Here is a 24,308-nt window from a genome sequence, read left to right on the forward strand (position 1 = left end):
CGTGAGGATTAGCCCTTAAAAGGGCTATCCTCACGTCCCATTGATCCACCTACCACCCAATCTACCTTTATAGGTAGATTTGTGGTGGTAGGTGCCCTTTAATATTAGGAAATAAAGAGACATGATCTTTGAAGATCTTTACAAGTGCTGGACTTTGCCTTTCTTATTATTTCAATACTTAAACTCTCATTGATGTTTTCTCTCACTGATTCACTAACATGAATTAATAGCATTCATTTTAAAAATATTCTGTTTTCAAATAAAGATTTATAAAATTGATTGTTTCCAAATAAAAACCTGTACAGATAAACAACTCTCGAACATATAAGGACATGTTATCATACCTGACTGTTTGATCTGCTATCCAGCCAGCATCACATTGATCAAATCCAGCCTCATAGGCAGCCTGGAGCTGAGCCGCGGTGGCAATAACAGCATCATTGTCCAGACAAGCCTGCTTGGCCTGGGTGAAGTTGAGAGAATATCGACTGGATCCAGCCCGGTAATGGAATACGACACCTTATTGGGAAAACACGTCATTGATTATCAGCAGACGCTTCAATCAGACACAGCTTTAAGCATTTATATAATAATTTGAGCTTGTACTTATTGAACCCTTTCTATTGCTGTTTTCTGGTACAACATAAAATGAACGTAAAAATAAATTATACATTTGATGCCTATTCATAAGAGATTGAAAGAAGAAGGGCACAAAAACACTTAAGAATTGATATATGTATGGCCCAGGGTGATGTAATGATCCAGAAAATCATCTTTGAAGTGAATTGTAAATTTAGTGTCGGAGAAGCTGGAGAGTTCAAGCTCCCATGCTCAGAACACCCCTTCTGATGTGATTAATATCATGCATCAGATTTCAGGAAGACCTGGTTACTAATGTCCCAACTGCACAAGGGATGCCAATTACAGCAAGGGGACATTCTGAAGTGGAGGAGAGCTTGACTTCAGTATCAAACTCTCGGCCTCCATGACCTTATCTGACCCATTTATATCTCACTTCAAAGTTGCTTTTTTGGATGATTGCATCACACAGGGCCATAAATGAAACATGATCTGGAAGGTGTTAACAACAAACTGTTGGCTGTCTATTAGGTCAATTTCTGCTTACAGGTTTCCTTTTATAGCAGAAAAATAGCGTCTCAGCCCATGTCTTTTTGCTGCTGTTAATTAAGGATGCACAACCAAAGGTAACAGAAGATCCATTGAAACAGTGTTCCCATGAAGACATGTTTCTTAAATATACTCAGGATACCAAAATAACACATACTCTAATTCACTGTTATTAACAAAAATACAGAATTTCCCAGCTACAATCCCAACCTGTCTCTATCAGTCCTAGTGTTTAGAATTTTGGTTGCCCCTGGATCCAACCGTAAATCTTCTGACTATGGACGGATTCTTCTCATGAATAGCTCCTCTTGTCTGCACACTGCAGTGGTCTCTGCCTCTTGCATCTATTCCCCTCCATTAAAACACCAGCTCAGACACAGGCACTTCCTGCCAGCAAGCAGCAGTGTGCAGAGACTTACTCTACAAGCTACAGACAGATAAGGTCTTTATCCGGGAGGGAGGCATAGCAGAGCTGACTCTGGGTGTGTTATAGGTGAGTTAGCAGATCTGAGAGTGTCATTGTATTTATTTCCATCTCATTAATCTCATCATCTCCAGATTAGGGAATTTAAATTTGAGAACTTTTTTTTCATGGGCAAACGTCTTTAAGTAATAGGAGAACAGAAGGTACACAAACATCCTTCCATTCCGTTGTTTCGAGTTTTCATTTCACTGTAGAGTGTAACAAAAAACCCAAACAAGGAACTGTTGCTAAGGCCTCATGCTTATGATCGTCACACCATTTAGGATTAACCTGTTTTGGATCCATATGCCACCTGCTTTGTTGCCACCTGCTTGGGAATGACACCTTGACCAACCTTACAAAATTATAAAAGTACTCTTCAAATAAAATCTGGAACATTAATTTAACTTATTTCTCACATTTATGTGTATATAGTTGCTCAGCACTCACCAGTATCAGCGATGGGTTTTTCTGGCTGCACGGCATCAATAGCTACTGTAACTGGTAATATTTCCTCTTCTACTGTGCCAGTTCCTTCAATGGAAGGAACAGCTGTAATATTTTCCAACCAGAGCTGAAGTCCATCTTCTGTGAAGTTTTCTCCTGTTGGTGTGCCGGGGAATTCTGGGGTTGCTGTAAATCCATCTTCAGAAGGTGTCAGGGTGAAGTTTAGTCCTTCTAGAGCGGTGATGCTGCCACGGACTTCCTCTTCAGTAACGTTACGGTGGAAGATAAGTGTCAGGCCAGGCTGGGTCACAGTCTGAATAGTAATGTTGTCAGCATCATCTATTCCAGGAGCAAAGTAGTTTAAGAAGCAAATAAGGTCATTTTCCACGTTTAAAGAATTACATGTTAAACTGAAGAAAAAGCTCTAACAATGCTTAATAGGACATAACATGGATTTAAAAAATTCTATTATATAGTGTAGTAGTCAAAAGATAGAATACAAGGAGCTCATCAGATTTAGTGGATTGATTATGTATGGATTATGAAGGTTGTCTAGGGGCGTAAATAGTAACCATGGGGCCACACTACAATACAACACTAATGCTTACATAATGCACACTATGATGTCACAAATTATGGATATCATATAAAAGTGATGACACAGTACAGGGATAATAACAACAGCTCTACCCCTGATGAAGTCACTATTGAGTGACTATACCCGTTGGGTGTGCCTCCCTTCCCCTCTTTTCATACCCAGGCCTATTTTGGTATTGAAATTCATCGCTGTACTGTGCAGGCATTGTTTGCATCTATGACGGTTTGTTTGATTCTGAATATTGATGTATTTACCTATTCATAGTAATTCACAATTAGGCAGAAGGTATTGGGGGGGGGGGGGGATACTTGTGCTACCACTCTTAGCTCTGGGTTGCTACACACAATTTTTTGTGTGTTTTTAGTGTTTCTAACTGTATGTGCTGTGATCTTGAATGTGAATGTTTATTATTATTATTATTTTTTGAAATTTTTTTTGTATTTTCTAGTTCTAGATTCGCATCTCTCTTTTTTTAGTTTTTCTCATCGCATCTTTATATTGATGAGTGGACTACTTATGGTAGTGCCTGTCTTCTATGTGTTATCTGGGATAATACAATCATGCTGTCATGATGTCATTGTCCAATGGTGGAAAACCTATGGTACAGGTGCCAGAGGTGGCACTCAGAGCCCTCTGTGTGGGCACCCAGGCAATCATCCTTGGCGGAGTTTGCTAGACAGAACTCAAGGCTTCCTCCTGCAGTTCCAGGTAGCACAGAATGTGAGGTTTCAAAGGGAACCTGTCACCGGGGACCTCATTTTCACTAAAGACAGGTTGTAGAAGCCCATCACACCTGCAGTGAAAATACTGTATGTCTTTCTGCTTTTTCTAAGCATTCGCATTACAATATAATTGTGTCTTATAACTTACCCTGCACCATGACAGAATCGTCTGTGTAGTCAGAGGGGTTGGGCTTTGGTTTGGATGCATTTTAAAAAACAACATGTGACTTGTTTGTGCTGCAGGCTGCCTCCATCTTTTTGCTCCTGTACAGCTCCTCCATCCCCCACTGATGTCAGCTCACCAGGCTATGAGGTCTGTGTAGGAGGAGGAGGGAGGAGCTGTACCGGAGCACAGAGGTGGGGGCCAATATTTGAGTAGTGAGCAGCACAGGAAAGTCACATGTTGTTTTTTGAAATTCATCCAAATCAAAGCCCAACCTCTGTGACTACACAGAGGATTAGGTCAGGGTGCAAGGTAAGTTATAACACACAATCATATTGTAATTTGCACTGCAGGTGTAAAGGGCTTCTGCAATCTTTCTTTAGTGAAAATGAGGTCCCCGGTGACAGGTTCCCTTTAAAGACACACATCCTTGGCTGGAGCTGCAGGAGGAACGAGGAGGTGTGGACAGAGTTGAATTATCATTGTAACTTCTGCTCCAGTCCCCTTTTACCTGTCCAGGGGACCCTGAAGGGCAGCTATAGTGATAATCCATTGGTGTCTTCTGGACCCCTATACGATTGAAAGCTGTTACAGAGCAGGGGATAATAAGCAACTACTTAAATTGCTGTTATGGCACCTAAGTAAGTAGATTTTGGCTGCAGTTTTTGCACTTGGTCTCTAAAAGGTTCACTGTCATAGTAACATTTTACATACAATCACACTAGATTTGACACCACACACATATATGATCACAAATCTATGATCTATATTACCCATAAAATTACAATGATTGAAAAGCAGTTCCTCCCACTAAACATTCCTATGTTCCCCCTACTAGAACAGAAAGACTAACCTTTGTAGCAGATAGCATCGTAACGGGAAAGTGGGTCTGGATATCCAGTCTGATTAGGATGGAGATAAACTGTTCTGACTCCAACCAAGTTTCCACCACACTTGGGACGTGGAAAAGCAATTGGATATCTAACACTGCGATCTGCCAGCCAGCCGGCACTGCATACATCCATGCCAGTTTGCCAAGCTAGATAGAGTTGACCTGTGGTGGCAAGCTTGGCTCCTAAGTCTTGGCATTGCTTTTCTGCTTCATAGAAAGTAAACTTTTCAGTAGATGTTGCATAGAAGACTTCACCTAAGGAAATCCGGAAGACATCATGGTTATCACTGAGTCCGCTACTTACAGATAGAGAGAAAGTTTGTTGCAGAATACCTGACATGTCTTCAGCATAACAGTATACATCATAAGTTTCATCAGTGTCTCGAACACCATATGTCCTAACGCCTGGGAAGGTTTCTTTGTCACCATAGCATGGCTCACGAGGACTATGGATTGGGTAACTGTAATAGATATATAGAATCATAGAAATGTACGTCTTAAAATGAAAAAGTATTTTACACAACTTGACATTAAATAACTCTAAAAAAGCTTTTCTCATTTTTTGTGCTACATATGAGAAATATGATTTTTTTTTTCATACAGAAAATGTGTTATTCTGTAAATTCCCAGTAGGGGCAGTGCAGGGAATCTACATGTCTGGTAGATGTGTTCATTCTTAACTTTGTTTAAATTTGGTTAAAGCAGTATTCTCACCTTCTGTATTTAGGACAGGTCCTAAGAATATGAAATATGTGGGTTTCACTTCTAGGACCCAGATCTAATCCAGTTTAATCTGATGTCCCTATGTCTTATGTGATATATTTAAAGATTGCACAAAATGTAATAAATGAGTTCTAGATATACCGTACCGTACAGTCTGATCAGAAAGCCAACCAGCATCGCACTGGTGATATCCATCATCATAGGCAGATTGCAGTTGTTCAGGTGTAGCAATGGTGGCGCTGTTCTGAATGCAGGCATTTTTGGCATTTTCAAAGTCCAAAGTGTATCTGGTGGAGATGGCTCTATAGTGGAAAACGATCCCTGAAATGAATTGATGAAAAAAAGGTGATAGTAATGTTATTGCTCCGATTTTGTCAGTATCTCATCTAAGATTATGCACAGAGCAGCTTGTAAAGTATGTTTCATCAGAGAAGAATTGGACTTGTGTATAATTCTATGTTGTGCTGCTATTCCTCGTAGAAACATATATGAAATATAAACTTCATAATAATAAATAGAAGCTGTTCCTTAATCAGCAACACAAGAATTTACTAAAACACGTGCAAGATGTAGTGCAGCAACTAATAATTATTGGGATATAGCTTAAAGGGGTATTCTGGGCATTGAATTCATTGTAAATGAATTCATCTGCATTTTTGCATATGAATTGGATGGTAGTTACTGCATGTCCCACAGCCATCCTATTGTAATGGACACTGAATCCTGATGGTAAAGCGGGACTCAATAGTTATGTCTGACCACCACTGTCAGGGTGCGGGGTGGTCATCTCCAAGGACAGCAATCTCATTTGTAAGGGACATCATGGCTACATTTATGGAAAAAAACGTAAATAACATGTAATTGAAGAAATGTATATATATGGCACATTCATTAAATCAAATGTAAATGCCCAAATGGGATTACCCCTTTAAACACCAAACTTTCTTGCAGTGTTCCTATAATATTTGGGCAAAAGCAATGAAAAGATTCAACCACCCCACCCCAGATGACACATTAATTTTACTAGGCTGCATTTTAATTATTATTTATGCAGGTTAAAGAAGTAAACTGTAGAGATTATAGGACTCTAAATAGTCTACCTTTCACATTGACCTGTACTGTATCTTGACTGTCCTCAATTCCGTGTGTGACCTCACAGCGGTAGGTTCCAGAATCACTGGACAACAGGTTTACAATTTCCAAACTGACATCAGTAGGGATAAGAGGATAATTTGGCATTGAAATACGTTCTTTGTAGGCTTCGTTCACACGGATTTGACCATCGGCGGCTACCAGTAGAACTGTCTCTTTTTCTTTGTTATGTCTGCTCCATTTGATTCTGGGTGTTAAAGGAGCCGTTGAAGGGGCCACAGTCACATGTTCCAAAGCATTGATGAAGTAGCATGGGATGGTGAGTGAGTGTCCTAGCTGATAGTTCAGTGGAGCTTCTGCGGGTATGCTCACACTCAATGAGAGAGCATGGTCTGGAAATGGATTTAAAGAAAGTATTACATCATAGAAATGATATATTACCTTGTAGTGATCAACGACATCTTATTATTAGCTAAAGGAATAAAAATTGCTTTAATTTTTCTAGATTCAAAAATTCTATTTGTATGTTTTAATAACATTTAGAATGTTCTTTTAAATGTCGGAACTGTAGGAAATGTGGTCTTTGAGGTCACCAGACCAGTGGAGGATGCAGTCACTATGTTATAGTACATAATAGTGTATTTATGAATTTTACCTATAAGTTTCCAAAGAGGTTGTAAAAAAAACAAACCACCCCATAGGCTTAGGATTTTCCAAAGTCTAACTGTGTAGTTTATTTATGGATAAAAATATCCTCAATAACATCCTGGGAAGGGAGAGTGGGGGTAGTTTGTGTTTTTTACAGATAATTTTATCCTGCATTTATTTAAGAATCCACACACATACTTATATAAATATAGAATTGGAACATTAATATTGATGTATAAATATGAAATAACTTACCTGACACCTCCTCTGATATTGCTGCAGCGATGACACGCAAACAAACGAACACTAATAATAAAGTGGTCATAGTTTACCTGTCAAAGTTAAACAAAGACTGAGTCATTTAAAAATAACTAGCAAATAAGCAAAATATTTCAAAATAGGATCAGTAATTGTTTGAGAAATGTACCATTTCTGACCCATCAGTTATCAGGATACCTCTTTGCTTCCACTTTAAGTGGTGTGTTTCATGACATTCCCATAGGATATGCTATCAGTGCCTGAATGATGTGAGTCCTACTTCAAGAACCCACATCTGTCTACAAAAGGGTATCCTTAACCTATGTCCCAGTGGACCTCCAATGCTCACCTCATTTGGCAGGATGAATATGAAAGGGTCCTCAATTTGCAGATAGATGCGGGTCTTAAAGGAATTTCCTACATCAACAGTATCAGTCAGTTATGAGACATCTTGTTCGTATGGCATAAATGACTGACAAGTAAATACCCCTTTTCAAAACTGCAAAATACTGTTGTGTCCCTCACTGTCAAGTGTACATAAAATTCACATGAAATCCCATTGAGCCATATCATTTTATAGCAGTCTTGCATTTTTGTATGTTTACACAAGTGGCCTGGTTCTGTCTTTTGAAGCTTGTATCTTGTTGTTGCCATATGACATGCCATTCAGGATAAGTTACAGTGAAAACCAATCACTAGCACAACACTGTTGAGGTCCATTAATGACACGCCAAAGGTGTAGAGGCTACAGCTTAGACCCAAACAGCAAGTTATAGGTAATCAGGAATTAATACCTCTAGGTGCAAAATATAAATATACTGCATTATAGTATTATAGGCATGATCAGACGAGCATACTCCTTAGGACATACAAAAGTATTAAAAAAGTATTAAAAATGTTACACATTTAAACAAAGATACAACAGAAAAATCTTCCGTTTACACCATTGAAATTAATTTATTATCATAGTCTATATGGTTGAAAAAACACATGTCCATCAAGGTCGACCAAGGAAGGGAAGGAAGAGAAGGGATTGGATGAGGAAAGGATTTAGAGGAAAGAATTTTATATAACATAACAATAACGTTAATGTTATTTAGGTGTAAAAAGACATCTAGACCCTTCTTGAAGCTCTCTGCTATCCTTGCTGTGACCAGCGCCTGAGGCAGGCTATTCCACAGATTGACAGTTCTCATAGTAAAAAAAGTCCTGTCGGCTCTGGTGGTTAAACCTTCTTTTCTTCAGATGGAGACAGTGCCCCTTGTCTTTTGTCCTTGTATTTTTTGTATGGACTATTCATATATTTAAATAAATGAATCATGTCCCCTCGTAGTGGTCTCTCTTCCAGACTAAATAAATCTAGTTGTTTTAATCTTTCCTCATAACTAAGACCCTCCATACCCCTTATCATTTTTGTGGCTCTTCATTGTATCCTCTCGAGCCCCAGGGCATCCTTTTTATGGACCGGTGCCCAGAACTGGACGGCATATTCCATTTAAGGACGAACTAATGCCTTGTACAGTGGTAATATCACATCCCTATCAGAGTCCATACCACTTTTGATACATGACAAGATCCTACTGGCTTTAGAGGCAGCTGATTGACAATGCATGCTGTTATTCAATTTATGATCTTCGAGTACCCACAGGTTCTTCCCAACAAGGGACTCCCAGATTTACTCCCCAAGGACATATTTTGCCTTTGGATTATTAGCCCCCAGGTGCATAACCTTACATTTATCCACATTGAACCTCATTTGCCAAGTGGGTGACCAAACACTCAGATTGTCCAAATCACCCTGCAGCCTATGAACATCCTCCATAGACTCTATTACACTACACAGTTTGGTGTCATCTGCAAAAGTGGACACAATGCTATTAATTCCTACCTGTATATCATTAATAAATATATTAAATAATAGGGGCCAAGCACAGAACCCTCGGGTGCACTACTCATAACTGGTGACCATTCTAAGTAGGAATCATTGACCACAACTCTCTGGATATGATCCTTCAGCCAGTTTTCAATTCAATTGCAAATGATTCCTTCCAAACAAAGAGACCTTATTTGACGTAACAGGACTGTGTTAAATGCCTTTGCAAAGTCCACAAGTCCAAAGAACACAATTATCCACAGGAGCCTTGCACACATTTATTTAATCGAGCTTTTATTGGATCATGTCTACATTCAGCCAGTCTAGTATATTACAGGATGCGTCACCTGCCCTGGCACCACCCATGTCAGATGTTATTTCTTCTATTGTATAAATGTAGCTAAAATAACCATATCATATCTCCTCCTTCTCTTGGTCTCCAGTGACCAGTGCCCCATTTAAAGAATAAAGGGATCCAACCAGCTCTGACCCATTTTTTTTTTTTTGGTTTGATATACTTAAAAAATTTCTTAGGATTTGTCAGATTTATATTTTTTGAATGCCTTCTTTTTATGATTAATTGCCCTTTTAAACAGTTAAAAGCCAGCTGTAAGCCACGCGGGGTGTAATCTAGCCTGTCTGTACTTGTTACCTATAGGAATTAATTTAGAAGTATAATGACTATAGATAGATTTGAATGTCTCCCATTAAACATTAGTATCATCATGTGACAGTATCTTATTGCTGTCTTTATCCTTTAGTGCAGCCCTGTATTTCGTGAAATTAGCCTTCTTAAAATTCAATGTTTTCGATTTTCACACATGTTTTTGCTGTTTACAGTTTAAGAGGAAATAATTATGTTCTGATCGCTGTTCCCAAGGGTTTCCTGGACAGTGACAATTTGGACAATCTCTGCATTGTTAGAAATAGTAGGGTCCAACAAAGCATCACCTCTTGTGGGATCTTCTACAAGCTGTAAAATAAAATTATCCTGCATAAAGTTGAAAAAATGAAAAAGAAGAGCCCTGACCCAACCCATATTTGGAAAGTTAAAGTCTCCCATGATCACTACTGTACCCTCCTGTGCAGCCCGCTCCATCTGTTTATATAGGTGACCCTCTATTTCCTCTGAGATGTTAGGGGGTCTATGAATTACACCAAAAATAATTTTCTCAACGCTCTCCTGGTTTTGAATTTCAACCCACAAAGTTTCAGCCTCCTCACACTCTTCTGAGACCACTGACTCATTCACAATCGCTTTTAAGTCTCTTCTGACATACAGACATACACCACCTCCCCTCCTATTTACCCTGTCTTTCCGAAAGAGTGTAAAACCTTGAATACCAGAGCTTCAAGCTCACCCATTTTGCATGTGATACTTCTGGCATTTGTGAACATACACTTTAATTTTCCACAGTTATTTGATGTATAGTAATGTTACTGGCACATATATCCTCATTACAGTTTTGTAACTTGTGGATCTCCTTATCCACTGCCTTACTCCCCCATACACCGCCCAATTCACCACCCACCAACATAGGCTGTCCCCTCTCTAACCTGTCTTCCTTTTTCTCATCCCCCCATCCTAGTTTAAATACTCTGCCACTCCTTCTAGGATCTCCCCCCCCCCCCCCAGCACAGCAGCGCCTTCCATTTAGGTGCAAGTTATCTGTGGAAAACAACATGTACCCTAATTAAAAGATGGCCAAATGCTCTAGGAACCCAAATCCCTCTGCTCTACACCAGGATCTGAGCCATGCATTTAACTCCCTGAGCTCCCGCTGTCTGCTCTGTGTAGCACATGGCACAGGTAGGATTCCGGAGAATACTACCTTGGAGGTCCTTCCCTTAAGCTTTGCACCTAATTCTTTAAAACTATTCTTCAGGCTCCTCCATCTACCATCTATTTTGCCGTTGGTTCCAACAAGGACCACGACATCTGGTCATCCCCAACCCCTCCCAGTAATTTATCCACCCTTTCAACCACATGCCGTACCGTGGCACAAGGGAGATAGCAAACCATTTGGTTGAGGCGGTTTTGGTGACAGATTATTCTATCCATCTTCCTGATTATACAACCACTAGCTGCCTTAGCTTACCTGCACTAACATCTCCCAACCAAGAGCTGGGCTAGTATTAAAAAATATACCTCTGTAGCAACCCAGACTAGAAATACAATTGTAACAATCATTGATACTGCATCCAGGGAGGGGGCACTTCCACTATATAAATAAATTTATTTTTTTATACAGAAGAGGGGCTTTCTAAGTGTTGGGAGACCACTTTAAATCAAGTATTTTACAAAGTTTATCATTCATTTTAGCTGAATCGGAAGACTTGTTTACCAAGATGAACCTCCTCTATAATCTCCTGACCCCATATCATTATGCATTGTGTTCCAATAATGTTCAATAATTTATCCAAACAGAGAAGGGAGAAAACTACTGTAATATTCTAACATATAGTCTGATTAATAGAAAAATATTTTGACCTTAAAAGAGAGCCCACTGAAAGGGACTTAGATTCATTTGCTGTAAATATGCCTTCATTTTGCTTTATCTACATAAAAGTATGAACTAGAATAGAAGCGTTCATAGTCTTTATGTAATGCAATTTATGAACCTAACAGCTGGATTCTTTATAAAGTAATATGGCCTTCATGCAAATCAGATTCTTGGAATTATAAATGAATAAACGCAGTCATAAATATGCAATAAAACTTCACAAACAACCAATCAAATAAAGGGAGGATGATAATCTAGTTGGAGAAAGCATGTAGTTGTGTTATCACAGACGATACAAAGAAGGATAGAGGGGCAACATTGGATATGCAGTAACTCATAGCAACCAATCAGCAATTCATTTTCATATATTTAATGACTACTTTATTAATATGTGTAAATGAAAATCTGCACTCATCCCAAAAATTATTATTCAAAATATATAGACACCCTCTGTTCACAACCTGAAAAATTTCCGATTCTTTTAAGATCATTATAAAAAGTATTGTCAATATATTATTCTCCATATGTATGGAATGCATTGCATCGAGGATACATTGGATTGGAAAATACATTTATCAGTTTGTCATTATAGCACATTATATTTGAAGGTGACATGAAAATTACAGATCTTGGATATTAAATCAGAGTGCAGAATAAATAAATAAATCATCTACTAGATATTTTATTTTATGGATGAAAGTTTCAGAACGTTAATAGAGAAGTATGTTAATGCTATATGTAACAAGGTGTAGATCTGTGACTTAGTTTTATCAATTCATTTCTAACCTATTGGTATGTTTATTATTTATTATTAATTTAATTTATTTTTATATTTTATATCAGTTCTAGGAAAGGAGGGGTGATTTAAATTTTTAGGTGTTTTTACATTTATTTTATTTATTATTTTAACTTTTTTTTTCATTTTTATTTTTTTACTACTTTTCAGGTTGTCTGATAAACCTTCCGTATATTGCCATACTATAGAATGGCAGTATATTGGTATTTTACTGATCTTCTATTATAATAAGTCCACTGGAAATTGCTAACAAATGATCAGAAATGATATAGCCTCGGGTCTTACAAAAATTGCCGGAGCAGATTAAATGACCAACAACATGAAGCAAACACGCACCTTCTTTAGAGAGGGTGTTTCCTCTCCATATACCCACAGCTGATGTGTGAGGTATGAATATGTCACATGTCGGTAAGGGGATAGATTCAGACATCTTGTGGCAAACACTGAATAATCAATGAAATTAGGGCATTCAAATACAGACTAGGTCCTGTTGGGTGTTGGTTTGAGCTCAGTGGCGTAACTAGGAGAAACAGGGCCCCATAGCAGGCTTCTGCATGGAGCCCCCTTCTCACTAAAGATATGTACATATTTGTATACTCCCACATGCAAGTTACAATCACACATTTATACACACATATGGCGCACAAATATGGTATATACATGTTATGCTGTACAATGTGCATAATGTATTTAATGGTGCACATGCTCCACTCTTTAGTTTGTCAGGTTGGATGATGAGGCCCCCTGACACTGTGGGCCACATAGCAGCTGCTATGGCTGCTACCACTGTAGTTACGCCCCTGTTTGAGCTATAACATGTGCCATTGTCTTGCCACACTTATTATAAATTTGACTGGAAACTTCTTAAAAGTTTTGCATGTGGCGTAAAAGAAACAAAAAGTTGCAAATTTTTTATCTTGCTCCAGGAGTTGTGACATTTTCAAGCCTTGTGCAACATAAAATCTGCTACACACAACATGATACATTGGTCCCACTGATTTTAGTACCACTTATACCTTAGATTTTCATGTACTATTTTTATCTGACAGATTAGATTGGAAAGACGTTGACGAAAATACCTGAGAAAATGGTGATATATAAACACACTTTTTAGAATGAACAAATCTTGTTAAAAAGTGTAACTGCATGTTATAGTACCAAGGTTAGGTGGATCCAGCATTACCAGACCCACCTGACCGCTGTCCTGTTTTGCGGCTTACTTATAGTAAGAAGAGCATTTAAAATTCTGTCTGTTTTTATTTCCAACAAATTCCAGGAGCTTAAATAGAGCAAATGAAATATGTGGGTATTAAGGTCGGCCAAAAAGTTTAGCAAATATTTTTGTACCACTAATTCACAATGAACAGATACACATTATGCCACCATGCAGACATATTTTGTAGAAGTACGATTCTACTTAGACTTTTCAATTATGATGGAAATTTGTAGGCCCCGTCAAATGTAAATAATGGTTTCATAAGATCCTGAAAAATAAAGACTAGAGGCCAGCAGCTTTCAGGTGTATGGGGGCTCTTTAGCTCATCTTTTGGGATACAGACGAGCCAGGATAGTTGAGTTTCCAAGGCTAATCCTTTTGTTATAAAGTGAGAAAAGTTCTATCATAGATGGTTTTCCAATGGCCATTTTAGGCCTTCACCATTTATGATGTCATAGTAAAAAGTGAAATATCTGTTTCCATTTTGACTTGTATCATGAAAAACTAGAAAGCCAATGAAACTGATTATCTAAATCCAATATCAAGTAAAAACTTTTATAAGAAAATTATTTTTGCAGCTGTAGTGCTTAGAAAATTGTGCTCTGTGTGCTCCAAAGTGAGTCTCTGAAAGAGAAACCCTGTGTGCATTTGATCTTGGCATCCTGTGTGCCAGAATAAGTTTCGCTGGCTGCCTCTAACAATGCAGCCTTTTGAAATTGACTCAGGACGAGACGTGGCAGTGTTGGATAAATCAATGATCACCACTAAGCTCTTGCAATGGCACTGTTCTGTTTATTTTTAGTAGAACATCTCTCAATAATGGAACAGATTTGTACTCTAGTGTTCACTTGTGTTCCTAAATAGACGTATTCTTCTGACTTTTTACACAAATTAAGAGCTAAAAGAACATAAAATAATTCTTACCGGAAAAAAAATTTGACTGTATCATTTCACTGTCCTTATAAAGGTTATGGGACAGTTGTGTGTAATACTGGTATGTATTATGCCAGACATAATTGGACTAGCATGAGATGGACCAAATTAAGAGACATGTGCTCTCTTTCTAAATTGAGAACATATAAGACATATCTGGCGATATGTTCAGGTCACATGGGATGCACCCAAACATGAACCTAATGTTCGGGTCCGCTCATCTCTCCTCAAAGTATGTCAGGTTTTTCCACATAAATAATGGCACAATAAATGCTCTGTGTTCAATATATTGGATGCTGCGTGCTGTAGCTTTGAGAAATCGGAGCTGGGCCGGCATCAGTATAGACTGGGTGTCAGCTGTGACACGCCAGTAGCGAGCAAGCTCTGATTGCAGTGTTTAACCTATTCAATGCCATGCTCAGTCCGACCATGGCATTTAAAATGCCTGCTGGAGGTCTCTCTCCCACGATCACGACCTGCAGCATCTTTGGGCACACCAGTCATTTCTATGGCAGCCCTGAGGTTTGTTTAGAATCCCAAGGCTGTCTGCAAGCAGTGGCTTTAAGATCCCGTCTGTGATGAGATCTTAAAGGCTCAGTGTCAGTTTATGCATGTGCATAGGTTGACTGAGATAATGGGGGTCATTTACTAAGGGCCCGATTCGCGTTTTCCCGACGTGTTACCCGAATATTTCCGATTTGCGCCGATTGTACCTGAATTGCCCCGGGTTTTTGGCGCACGCGATCGGAATTTGGCGCATCGGCGCCGGTATGCACGCGACGGAAATCGGGGGGCGTGGCCGAACGAAAACCCGACGTATTCGGAAAAACCGCCGCATTTAAAAAAAAATTTGTGTCGCGAAAATTTCACTCACCTTCATCTTGGATAGGCCGGTGTATTTCGAGGCATTCCAGCGAACTTCAGCGCAGCAGCGCCACCTGGTGGACGTCGGAGGAACTGCTTTGATGAATCCCGGCCGGACCCGAATCCAGTGCAGAGAACGCGCCGCTGGATCGCGAACGGACCGGGTAAGTAAATGTGCCCCAATATCCTACAATATATCAGTATTGTTCATGTCCCATGGTGGAACTAATAAAAACGTTTAAAAACAAAATAAAAATAAATTAATAAATGAGTAAAAATGCCCATAAATGTTATTAACATATAAAGAAACATATTATGTGAAAAGGAAGAATCAGAACACAAACCCCAAATATTTAGCATCACCACATCGATAACAACCCTAAGAATAAAAAAAATATATAATTGAACCCACATGATCAACACCGTAAAAAAAAACTGTTAAAAACCCACAAAAAATTACGATTTTTACCTATTTCATCCCACAAAAAATGCAATAAAAAGTAATAAAAAACATATCAACTCCAGAATAATAGTGGTGCAAAGAACATGTCACACAAAAAAACAAGCCATCAACCAGTTGCCAAAAAAATTTAAATGTCATGGTACTTGGAAGACGGAGATGTAAAAATTAACACCACAAAAAAAAAAATACATTACAGAATTGATGCTTTTCTATTACTTTGCCCACAAATTTTTTTTATAAATTTTCAACAATAGGGAATAGCAACTGCAAAATTGTATCACTGGAAAATCATCCCGCAGAAAATATGCCAATAAGGAAACTAAAATCCACCCGGCACCGATCGCGGGTGTTTTTCTGCTGATCGCCGCCGGCAAAGCTGCCCCCCTTTCTGAGCATCGTCGCTCCCCGTGACGTCATCGGGGAGCGGCGATCCGTCGCCATGGTAGCTTCGGGTCTCACGAAGACCCGAAGCTACTTCGGGTTAACCCATTCATTACAATGTGCTATCAGCACATTGTAATGTATGAGCAGTAAAATACACATATACTGCCATACTATAGTATGGCATATATGATAGGATCATACAGACAACCTAGGGTTAAAGTACCCTAGGGAGTCTGAAAAATAGTAAAAATAAAAAAAAATAAAAAAGTAAAAAAAAAAAATTATAATAAAAAAACCTAAAAATTCTAATCACCCCCCTTTCCCTAAAACGGATGTAAATATAAATAAACAGTAAAAATCATAAACACATTAGGTATCGCCGCGTCAGAAAATGCCCGATCTATCAAAATATGATAACGTTTTTTTCACTGCAGTTAACTCCGTAGCGGAAAATCGCGCCCAAATTCGAAAATGGCACTTTTTTGCCATTTTTAAAATAAATAAAAATTCTATAAAAAGTGATCAAAATGTCGTACAGTCCTAAAAATGATAACAATGTAAATGTCATCAAAATCTGCAAAAATGGCACCACCCACAGCTCCATACACCAACGTATGAAAAATTAGCGGCAGAAGATGGCAAAATCCCCCCCAAAAATTTTGTACAGGATAAAACCTCTATATATTTGTTATCCCCATAATCGTACCTGCCCAAAGACTAAAGTAGACATGTCATTTGGGGTGCACAGTGAAATCTGTAAAATCCAAGCCCACAAGAATCCGGCACAAATGCGTTTTTTTTTAACAATTTTACTGCATTTGGAATTTTTTTTCCTACTTCCTAGTACACAGCATGGAATATTAAATACCACCATTTTGAAGTGTAATTTGTTACGCAGAAAATAAGCCATGACACAGCTCTGTACATGGAAAAATAAAAAAGTTACAGATTTTTGAATGTGGGGAGTGAAAAATGAAAAAGCAAAAAACGAAAAAGGGCTGCGGTGGGAAGGGGTTAAATTTCCCCCACTCAGTTTTCTAGAGAACAGTTTTTTTTATCAGGATTTATAGAAACCTGTTAGAAATATCTAAATAACTTTTACATCATGTTTTTTAACTTTCCATCCGTAGTCAAGGGATCTAATACCAAGTACATTTCAAAACCCTCCCAAGTCACAACAGTAAATTACTACCTTTGACAGATTACATGCTGCTTCTGCATATTGTATGAGTTTACTCTACTGAAATCATTAAAAAAGGCACATGGCATTCCATAGGTATCAATGCCAACTTATGCATTTAGGGCTTTTAAGGAGGCAAGAGTTGGATTCAACCAAATAGGTTGGTTTAAAGCATAACTGTAAAGTTATAGTGATTTTACCAAATTATTATACGTGATTCCCCCATTAAAAACAAACAGAGTAATGCCTACTTTGTGCTGCTCACCCTTTTCTTTCCAAAGTTATGACATTTTCTGTTCTGAAAGTATTTCACAAAAATCTTTCTTACCAGAGTTGATGTGGGTGGAGACTAATGTCTGTCTGTTTATGCCCTCAAGCTGATGCCAGTTAGCTAGCCCACAGATCTCATGATCTCTCTCAAAGTAATTTAGTATGAAATTCATTTTATTCCCCTCACTAGCCTGACAGCTTCCATCACATGGAGGAACAGGGAACATGTAATAAGTGAAATAAATCATAAGTAAAACTGTTACATGCAGTGTACAGCCTGTGCTGTGGTAGCACTAAGGGTTAATAATATCTTATCTGCACAGAGCTGACACTGTCGATGACAAGATGGGGGAAGGAAGCAGCAAACAGAAAGTTCTGTAGAATCACAGACTGGGATGGAGGGGCTAATAGGGAACAGGGGAGATCTTGCACCTCACTATTGTGTGCAGGAGACATCTATATCCACAGTCTTTAACACATCCCGCTCTACTGTCTACACAGAGAGAGCTTTGTCACATGACCTCCTCCTCTGTGAGCAGGGAGCAGCAGCCCCTCCCCTCCCAAATGACAGTACAGTTTGTAGATTTGTTTAGACTACAGACTCCAGGGCTTGTTAGCAGATGGAGAGGAATCTGAGGAAGGTAGCAAAGAAACTGCTGGATATAGGTAACAATGATCCTATAGTATCATAGTTTATATGGTTCAAAAAGGACACTTGTCCATCAAGTTCAACCAAGGAAGGGAAGGGATTGCATGAGGAAGGGATTTAGGGGAAACAGTTCTGTATAATATAACCATCAATGTTATTTAGGTGTAAAAAGGCATCTAGACCCTTCTTGAAGCTCTCTGCTGTCCCTGCTGTGACCGGCGCCTGAGGCAGGCTATTCCACAGATTGACAGTTCTCATAGTAAAAAAGCCCTGTCGCCTCTGGTGATTAAACCTTGTTTTCTCCAGACGGAGACAGTGCCCCCTTGTCTTTTAATTTGATTTAATCTGAAACAACTTACCACCATATTTTTGTATGGACCATTCATATATTTAAATAAATTAATAATGTCCCCTCGTAGTCATCTCTTTTCCAGACTAAATAAATCTAGTTGTTTTAATCTTTCCTCATAACTAAGACCCTCCATACCGCTTATCATTTTTGTGGCTCTACGTTGATCCCTCTCTAGCTCCAGGGAATCCTTTTTATGGACTGGTGCCCAGAACTGGTCGGCATATTTCAGATGAGGCCGAACCAAAATCAAAAAATTCCAAGTGAAAAAAATCTAATATCCCTGGTTAAATTTACAATAATAGATCATTCACCAAATTTTCTTAATTTGTTTAGTTTTACTTTCAAGTAATAACGTGTAATTTTTTTAGTGATTCTAAAATATTAGATTAGATTCTCTCTCTCCTCTCTCTCTCTCCCTCATATGTATATGTTTTTAGTGGATTATTTATTGATTTGGGGGATCACTACTACTGCCAAATAACAAATGACCCTTGTAATAGAGGTTACATTTATGGAAAAACAAATGAAAGAAATGTGATATTGTAGACAAGGAAATGGCCCTCAGAGGTCATCATCTGTGAAGTGACAGGCAGGATGGCGGAAAGGATGTATGAGGAAGGATTATGCTGCCATTTAGGCAGTGGGCATTTAGTACGGTATAACATTTCTTATTATGGTTCAGAAGCCATGACACATGGGAGTTCAACCATACATTCAGAGAATATGGGTTGTAAACACACAGCTCTCCCTCACATCAGATTCCGTTGCCTTAATAAGATCCAGATGGTCTTGGTGAATTGCTTTGTCTATCTTTTTGCTTTAAATGTACATTAAAGCAGAAAATCTATGGTTCTTCATCTGCAGCAGAACTTCTTCTATAATATCAGAATTCTAATGGTTACATAATTGAAAATATCAGTTTAAACAAAGGAGAATCAAAAATGAAAAACTTTAACGCTCTATGACAGCGGTGGCAAACCTTTTAGACACTGAGTGCCCAAACTACAACCAAAACCTGCATATTTTTGCAATGCCAATGTGACAATTTAAGCTGTAACTTATTACTCCCTGCTCTTTCGCAGGATTAAATTGTATTGTCATCTGTGAACACCAATACAGTAGAAAAAAAGAAGAATTTTGGATTATCAATGTAGCTTCCTTCTAGGGTCCTTTAAGAATTAAATGAATGTTTTATCCCCACAACCCAAGATATTTTTTCTCTCCAGAAAGTCATCCAGGCCTCTCTTAAACATGTATAAAGCATCCGCCATAACAACCTCCTGTGGCATAGAGTTCCATAGTCTCACTGCTCTTACAGTAAAGAACCTTTGTTTATGACGGTAGAATCGCCTCTCCTCTAGGCGCCCAGGATGCCCCCTTATCCTGGTCACAGGGCTAGGTATAAAAATATTTTTGGATCAGTTTTAGCAGTTTCAAAATGCCTCCTATTTCCTCATTATAGCTGTAAATGGGCCTCTTATTGGTATAAAACATGTCATAGTTTCTCTAAGCCAACATGAGATATCCATATTTATTTCATGCACGAATCAGCCAAGGGCGAAACAAGGGCAAAACAAGTGTCCTCTAACTGCATCCCTTTAGATGTTATTGAAATGTTCCATCATGGGATTGGCTCTCTGTCGGTACATGTAATGGTTGAACATGTCAATCAAAGGTGTAGGGGTGTTAATTTGGAAGAACAATTCTTTAGGAGAGCTGGGAACTTAGCCCTTCCCTTGTTGCAATTGGAGGCTGATTTGCATATCAATTAAAAATCATTTTTGCATTATTTAAATGGTTTGGGGTCACCATAATTAGTTCTGAGTTCTATCACAGTCGAGGGAAATTCTGGAACAAACTCTTTTTTTAAATGCAAGGAAAACATGTAAAGTTAGAACCTACTAAGTAAGGGCATATCCCCAAACAGCACATATGATTCAGATTTTGAGTCTATATTTGTAGTTGAATGTAGTTGAATGCACCAAACAAACAACATCAAATTCCATCAAAGCTAATGGCTCCTTACAGGTACTTGTAGCTAATTTTGTAAAAGCTCATATTTCTGGAGAAAATTAGGAAAATGTTTGTACCATATCATGCACTTGTAAGGTATACTCAGAGTTACTTCAGAAATATGGAGATGTAATGTAAGTATTGGAAATTCTTTCAATAGATGGCACACAACATCTGCTTCATATTATATCTGGGATATATCTATTTTAATAAAAATATAAATCTAATTATTTGGGTCTGTTGAGCAAGACTATATATACTCATCCCAATGTAACATACAGAATATTGGCCCAGATTTATCAAAAGTAGAACAATCACCAGTACTGTAACTGCAGTTTACCTCACGAAATTGCAGGGTGTGGGAGATTATTGAATACAGGTGCATGGTCTTCAATTATCTGGTGCACCCTGCACTGATCGGGAAGTGTGCTCCTTTTTTTGACCTTTTATATACGGCATGTGACACAATTCTGTTGCTGTATTAAATGTGTCACAAACTAGGACCAAGCAGTAGCACGGCACTTTAGCTGCACATTTTTGTCTTGTTGGACCCAGTGCAACCGCGACACAAAACTGGGGAAGACACTTAAATATATGTGCAAGCAGATTATGGGGCACATTTACTTACCCGTCCGGAGGAGTTCACCGGAAGTGCATTGTCTGACGATAATGTACATCTGCCACGATTCACTAAGATCATGCGCCCCATATCCTGCATTTGCCGCTTCCCCGCTTAGGTCCGACGGAGTTCTTCTTCCTGGTGCATGTGCTTGATCTTGCGACACAATTTGAATCAGCCGGATCGTCGAACGGTACGCCCCCCCATCTTTGTCGCATGAAAGCAAGCGCAGCTGCACCAAAATCCGATCGTGTGTGACACAATCCCCTGTTAAATACTTCTCACAGCCATGCAATCCCCGAAAATGTCGGAAAATTCGATGAAAGTGTGGCCGCGGCCCCTTAGCAAATAATGTTCTTTTTAGCGAAAAGTCAGACACAAAACTGCCACAGGCACTTTATAAATACATGTGCAAGCCGATTCAACCTTCTTTATCTGCAAAGTTAAACAGAAAACTAGCAAATCCAATTTAATATATCTGGGCCTATATGTACGTCATCTGCAAGTCATATCTGATGTATCGAATCAAAACAGACTGATCCAAAAATATTGTATGTCATTAGTAGATATGGGTGAATTGATTCTAATGATTCTAAATTTGTTTAGAATTTCAGGAAAACTTCGGTTTGTCACGAATCCGAAGTTTCGAAATATTTTGTTTCCTTTATTAGAAAAATGACTGCGAGCACAATGTGTTACATGGTGCAGAGAACTCTGGGAAGAAGAAAGGAACATGGTGGTACTGTTCCACACTGTATGGAGGTAGTGTTCCTCACTGTATGGCGGTAGTGTTCCTCACTGTATGGCGGTAGTGTTCCTCGCTGTATGGGGGTAGTGTTCCTCGCTGTATGGGGGTAGTGTTCCTCACTGTATGGTGGTAGTGTTCCTCACTGTATGGGGGTAGTGTTCCTCGCTGTATGGTGGTAGTGTCCCTCACTGTGTGGCGGCAGTGTCCCTCACTGTATGGCGGTAGTGTTCCCCACTGTATGACGGTAGTGTTCCTCACTGTATGGTGGTTGCGTTCCTCACTGTATGGGGGTAGTGTTCCTCATTGTATGGCGGTAGTGTTCCTCACTGTATGGCGGTAGTGTTCCTCACTGTATGGGGGTAGTGTTCCTCACTGTATGGCGGTAGTGTTCCTCGCTGTATGGGGGTAGTGTTCCTCGCTGTATGTCGGTAGTGTTCCTCACTGTATGGGGGTAGTGTTCCTCACTGTATGGGGGTAGTGTTCCTCACTGTATGGCGGTAGTGTTCCTCACTGTATGGGGGTAGTGTCCCTCACTGTATGGCGGTAGTGTTCCTGACTGTATGGCTGTATTCTTCTCTGTATGGGGGTAGTGTTCCTCACTATATGGTGGTAGTGTTCCTCACTGTATGGCGGTAGTGTTCCTCACTGTATGGTGGGTGTCTTCCTCATTGTATGGCGGTAGTGTTCCTCACTGTATGAGGGTAGTGTTCCCCACTCTATGGGGGTAGTGTTCCTCATTGTATGGGGGTAGTATTCCTCACTGTGTGGCTGTATTCTTCTCTGTATGGGGGTAGTGTTCCTCACTATATGGCGGTAGTGTTCCTCACTGTATGGCGGTAGTGTTCCTCACTGTATGGCGGTAGTGTCCCTCAGTGTATGGCGATAGTGTCTCTCGCTGTATTGGGGTAGCGTTCCTTACTGTATGGCTGTTTTCCTCACTTTATGGGAGTAGTATTCCTTACTGTGTGTGGGTAGTGTTCCTCACTGTATGGGGGTAGTATTCCTCACTGTATGGGGTAGTGTTCCTCACTGTATGGTGGTAGTGTCTCTCGCTGTATTGGGGTAGCGTTCCTTACTGTATGGCTGTTTTCCTCACTGTATGGGAGTAGTATTCCTCACTGTGTGGGGGTAGTGTTCCTCACTGTATGGGGGTAGTATTCCTCACTGTGTGGTGGAAGTGTTCTCCACTGTATGGGGGTAGTGTTTCTCACTGTATGGGGGTAGTGTCTCTCACTGTAGGGGGATAGTATCCCTCTATGTGTGGCAGTAGTGGCCCTCACTGTATCGGGGTAATGTTTTGTGTATTCATTAACTGGGCTGTCCAGGCACTTCCCTTTCTACTGCTTCTCTCCCGGACCGCCACTCCCACACCAGATGCCGGTAGTTACTGCCAGGCTTGATGCTACAGTCACTGCCCCCTCTGATGGCCCCGGCCCTCATGAGTTAGCTGGATCCCAGCTGTTGCACAGCTTTTTGGTTCTGATAAAGCTAGGATTTTCACAGTGACATAACTAGAAGAGGGCTAAGGAGATTCTTTCTTTAGTATGTACAGTTAGTTTTTTTTTTTCGAATTGACAGGTGTCCTATAAATTTTAAATGTCAACTTGGTTATTTGCTGATTGACATAGATCTGGTTATTCAGACTTGTGGTAAAATACCAGGTATAAAAATATACATCGAGCCATAAACTGCATGTGTGGGTCTTGTCCATTTGGTTTTATGGAGGAGGTGCTGAGTAGGAGATTCCCTCTACCACATCCACATGGACAGGGATTATATTAACATTTATTAATAGTTGAAAACTTTATCTGTATAAGAAGTGTAAGGAGATATTAGAAATGTAACCTTAGTGATCCTGAGGGTAATATTTGTGGAATCAAGTAGAACTTCCTTTTTGGATGCTATTGGTGTTGCAGAGGTAACTGTTGTCCATTGTGGGAAGATCAACCTGTTACAGATTGAGCATTGTGGTTCAATAGGAATATAACTATAATAGGAATAGTTCATGTTCTACTTCTATGTTACAATATTACTTTACAAACTTTACCTTGAAATATGTATTAAAGCACATCTGTCTTAATATGCTGCTTTGTCTATGTAAGGTAGTAATATCCAAAGTGGTGTCGTCTGTCTACCAGAACCACTGAAAAAATAATCTAGAAAAATATTCTATGAATCTGTCGTATTCATGAAGAGAATTCTCCCTTTCTCCCCCTCCTCCCTCCACAGTGACTGACAGATTGCTATGTTTATGCGAATACGCTGCTTCCAAATGGCAACAACATTTTTACCATTCTGTGTATAAGGAGT

General features: G+C 39.3%; 1 protein-coding gene across 4 annotated transcripts in view; it reads right to left on the bottom strand.

Moving 5' to 3' along the window:
- ACAN (aggrecan) overlaps positions 1-24,308 on the bottom strand; it is an 80,937-nt gene that overhangs the window by 43,708 nt on the left and 12,921 nt on the right. For all 4 annotated transcript variants that reach the window (XM_072148512.1, XM_072148510.1, XM_072148511.1 and 1 more), the window contains exons 2-8: positions 7,132-7,208; positions 6,237-6,620; positions 5,283-5,457; positions 4,747-4,874; positions 4,375-4,668; positions 2,042-2,377; positions 345-519 (exon numbers count right to left, since the gene is read on the bottom strand). In XM_072148512.1, the coding sequence (XP_072004613.1) occupies positions 345-519; positions 2,042-2,377; positions 4,375-4,668; positions 4,747-4,874; positions 5,283-5,457; positions 6,237-6,620; positions 7,132-7,201 (1,562 nt within the window). In that variant the 5' untranslated portion in view covers positions 7,202-7,208. The remainder of the gene's footprint in view (positions 1-344; positions 520-2,041; positions 2,378-4,374; positions 4,669-4,746; positions 4,875-5,282; positions 5,458-6,236; positions 6,621-7,131; positions 7,209-24,308) is intronic.

Source organism: Engystomops pustulosus, chromosome 4 (genome assembly GCF_040894005.1).
Source record: "Engystomops pustulosus chromosome 4, aEngPut4.maternal, whole genome shotgun sequence".
NCBI lineage: Eukaryota > Metazoa > Chordata > Amphibia > Anura > Leptodactylidae > Engystomops > Engystomops pustulosus.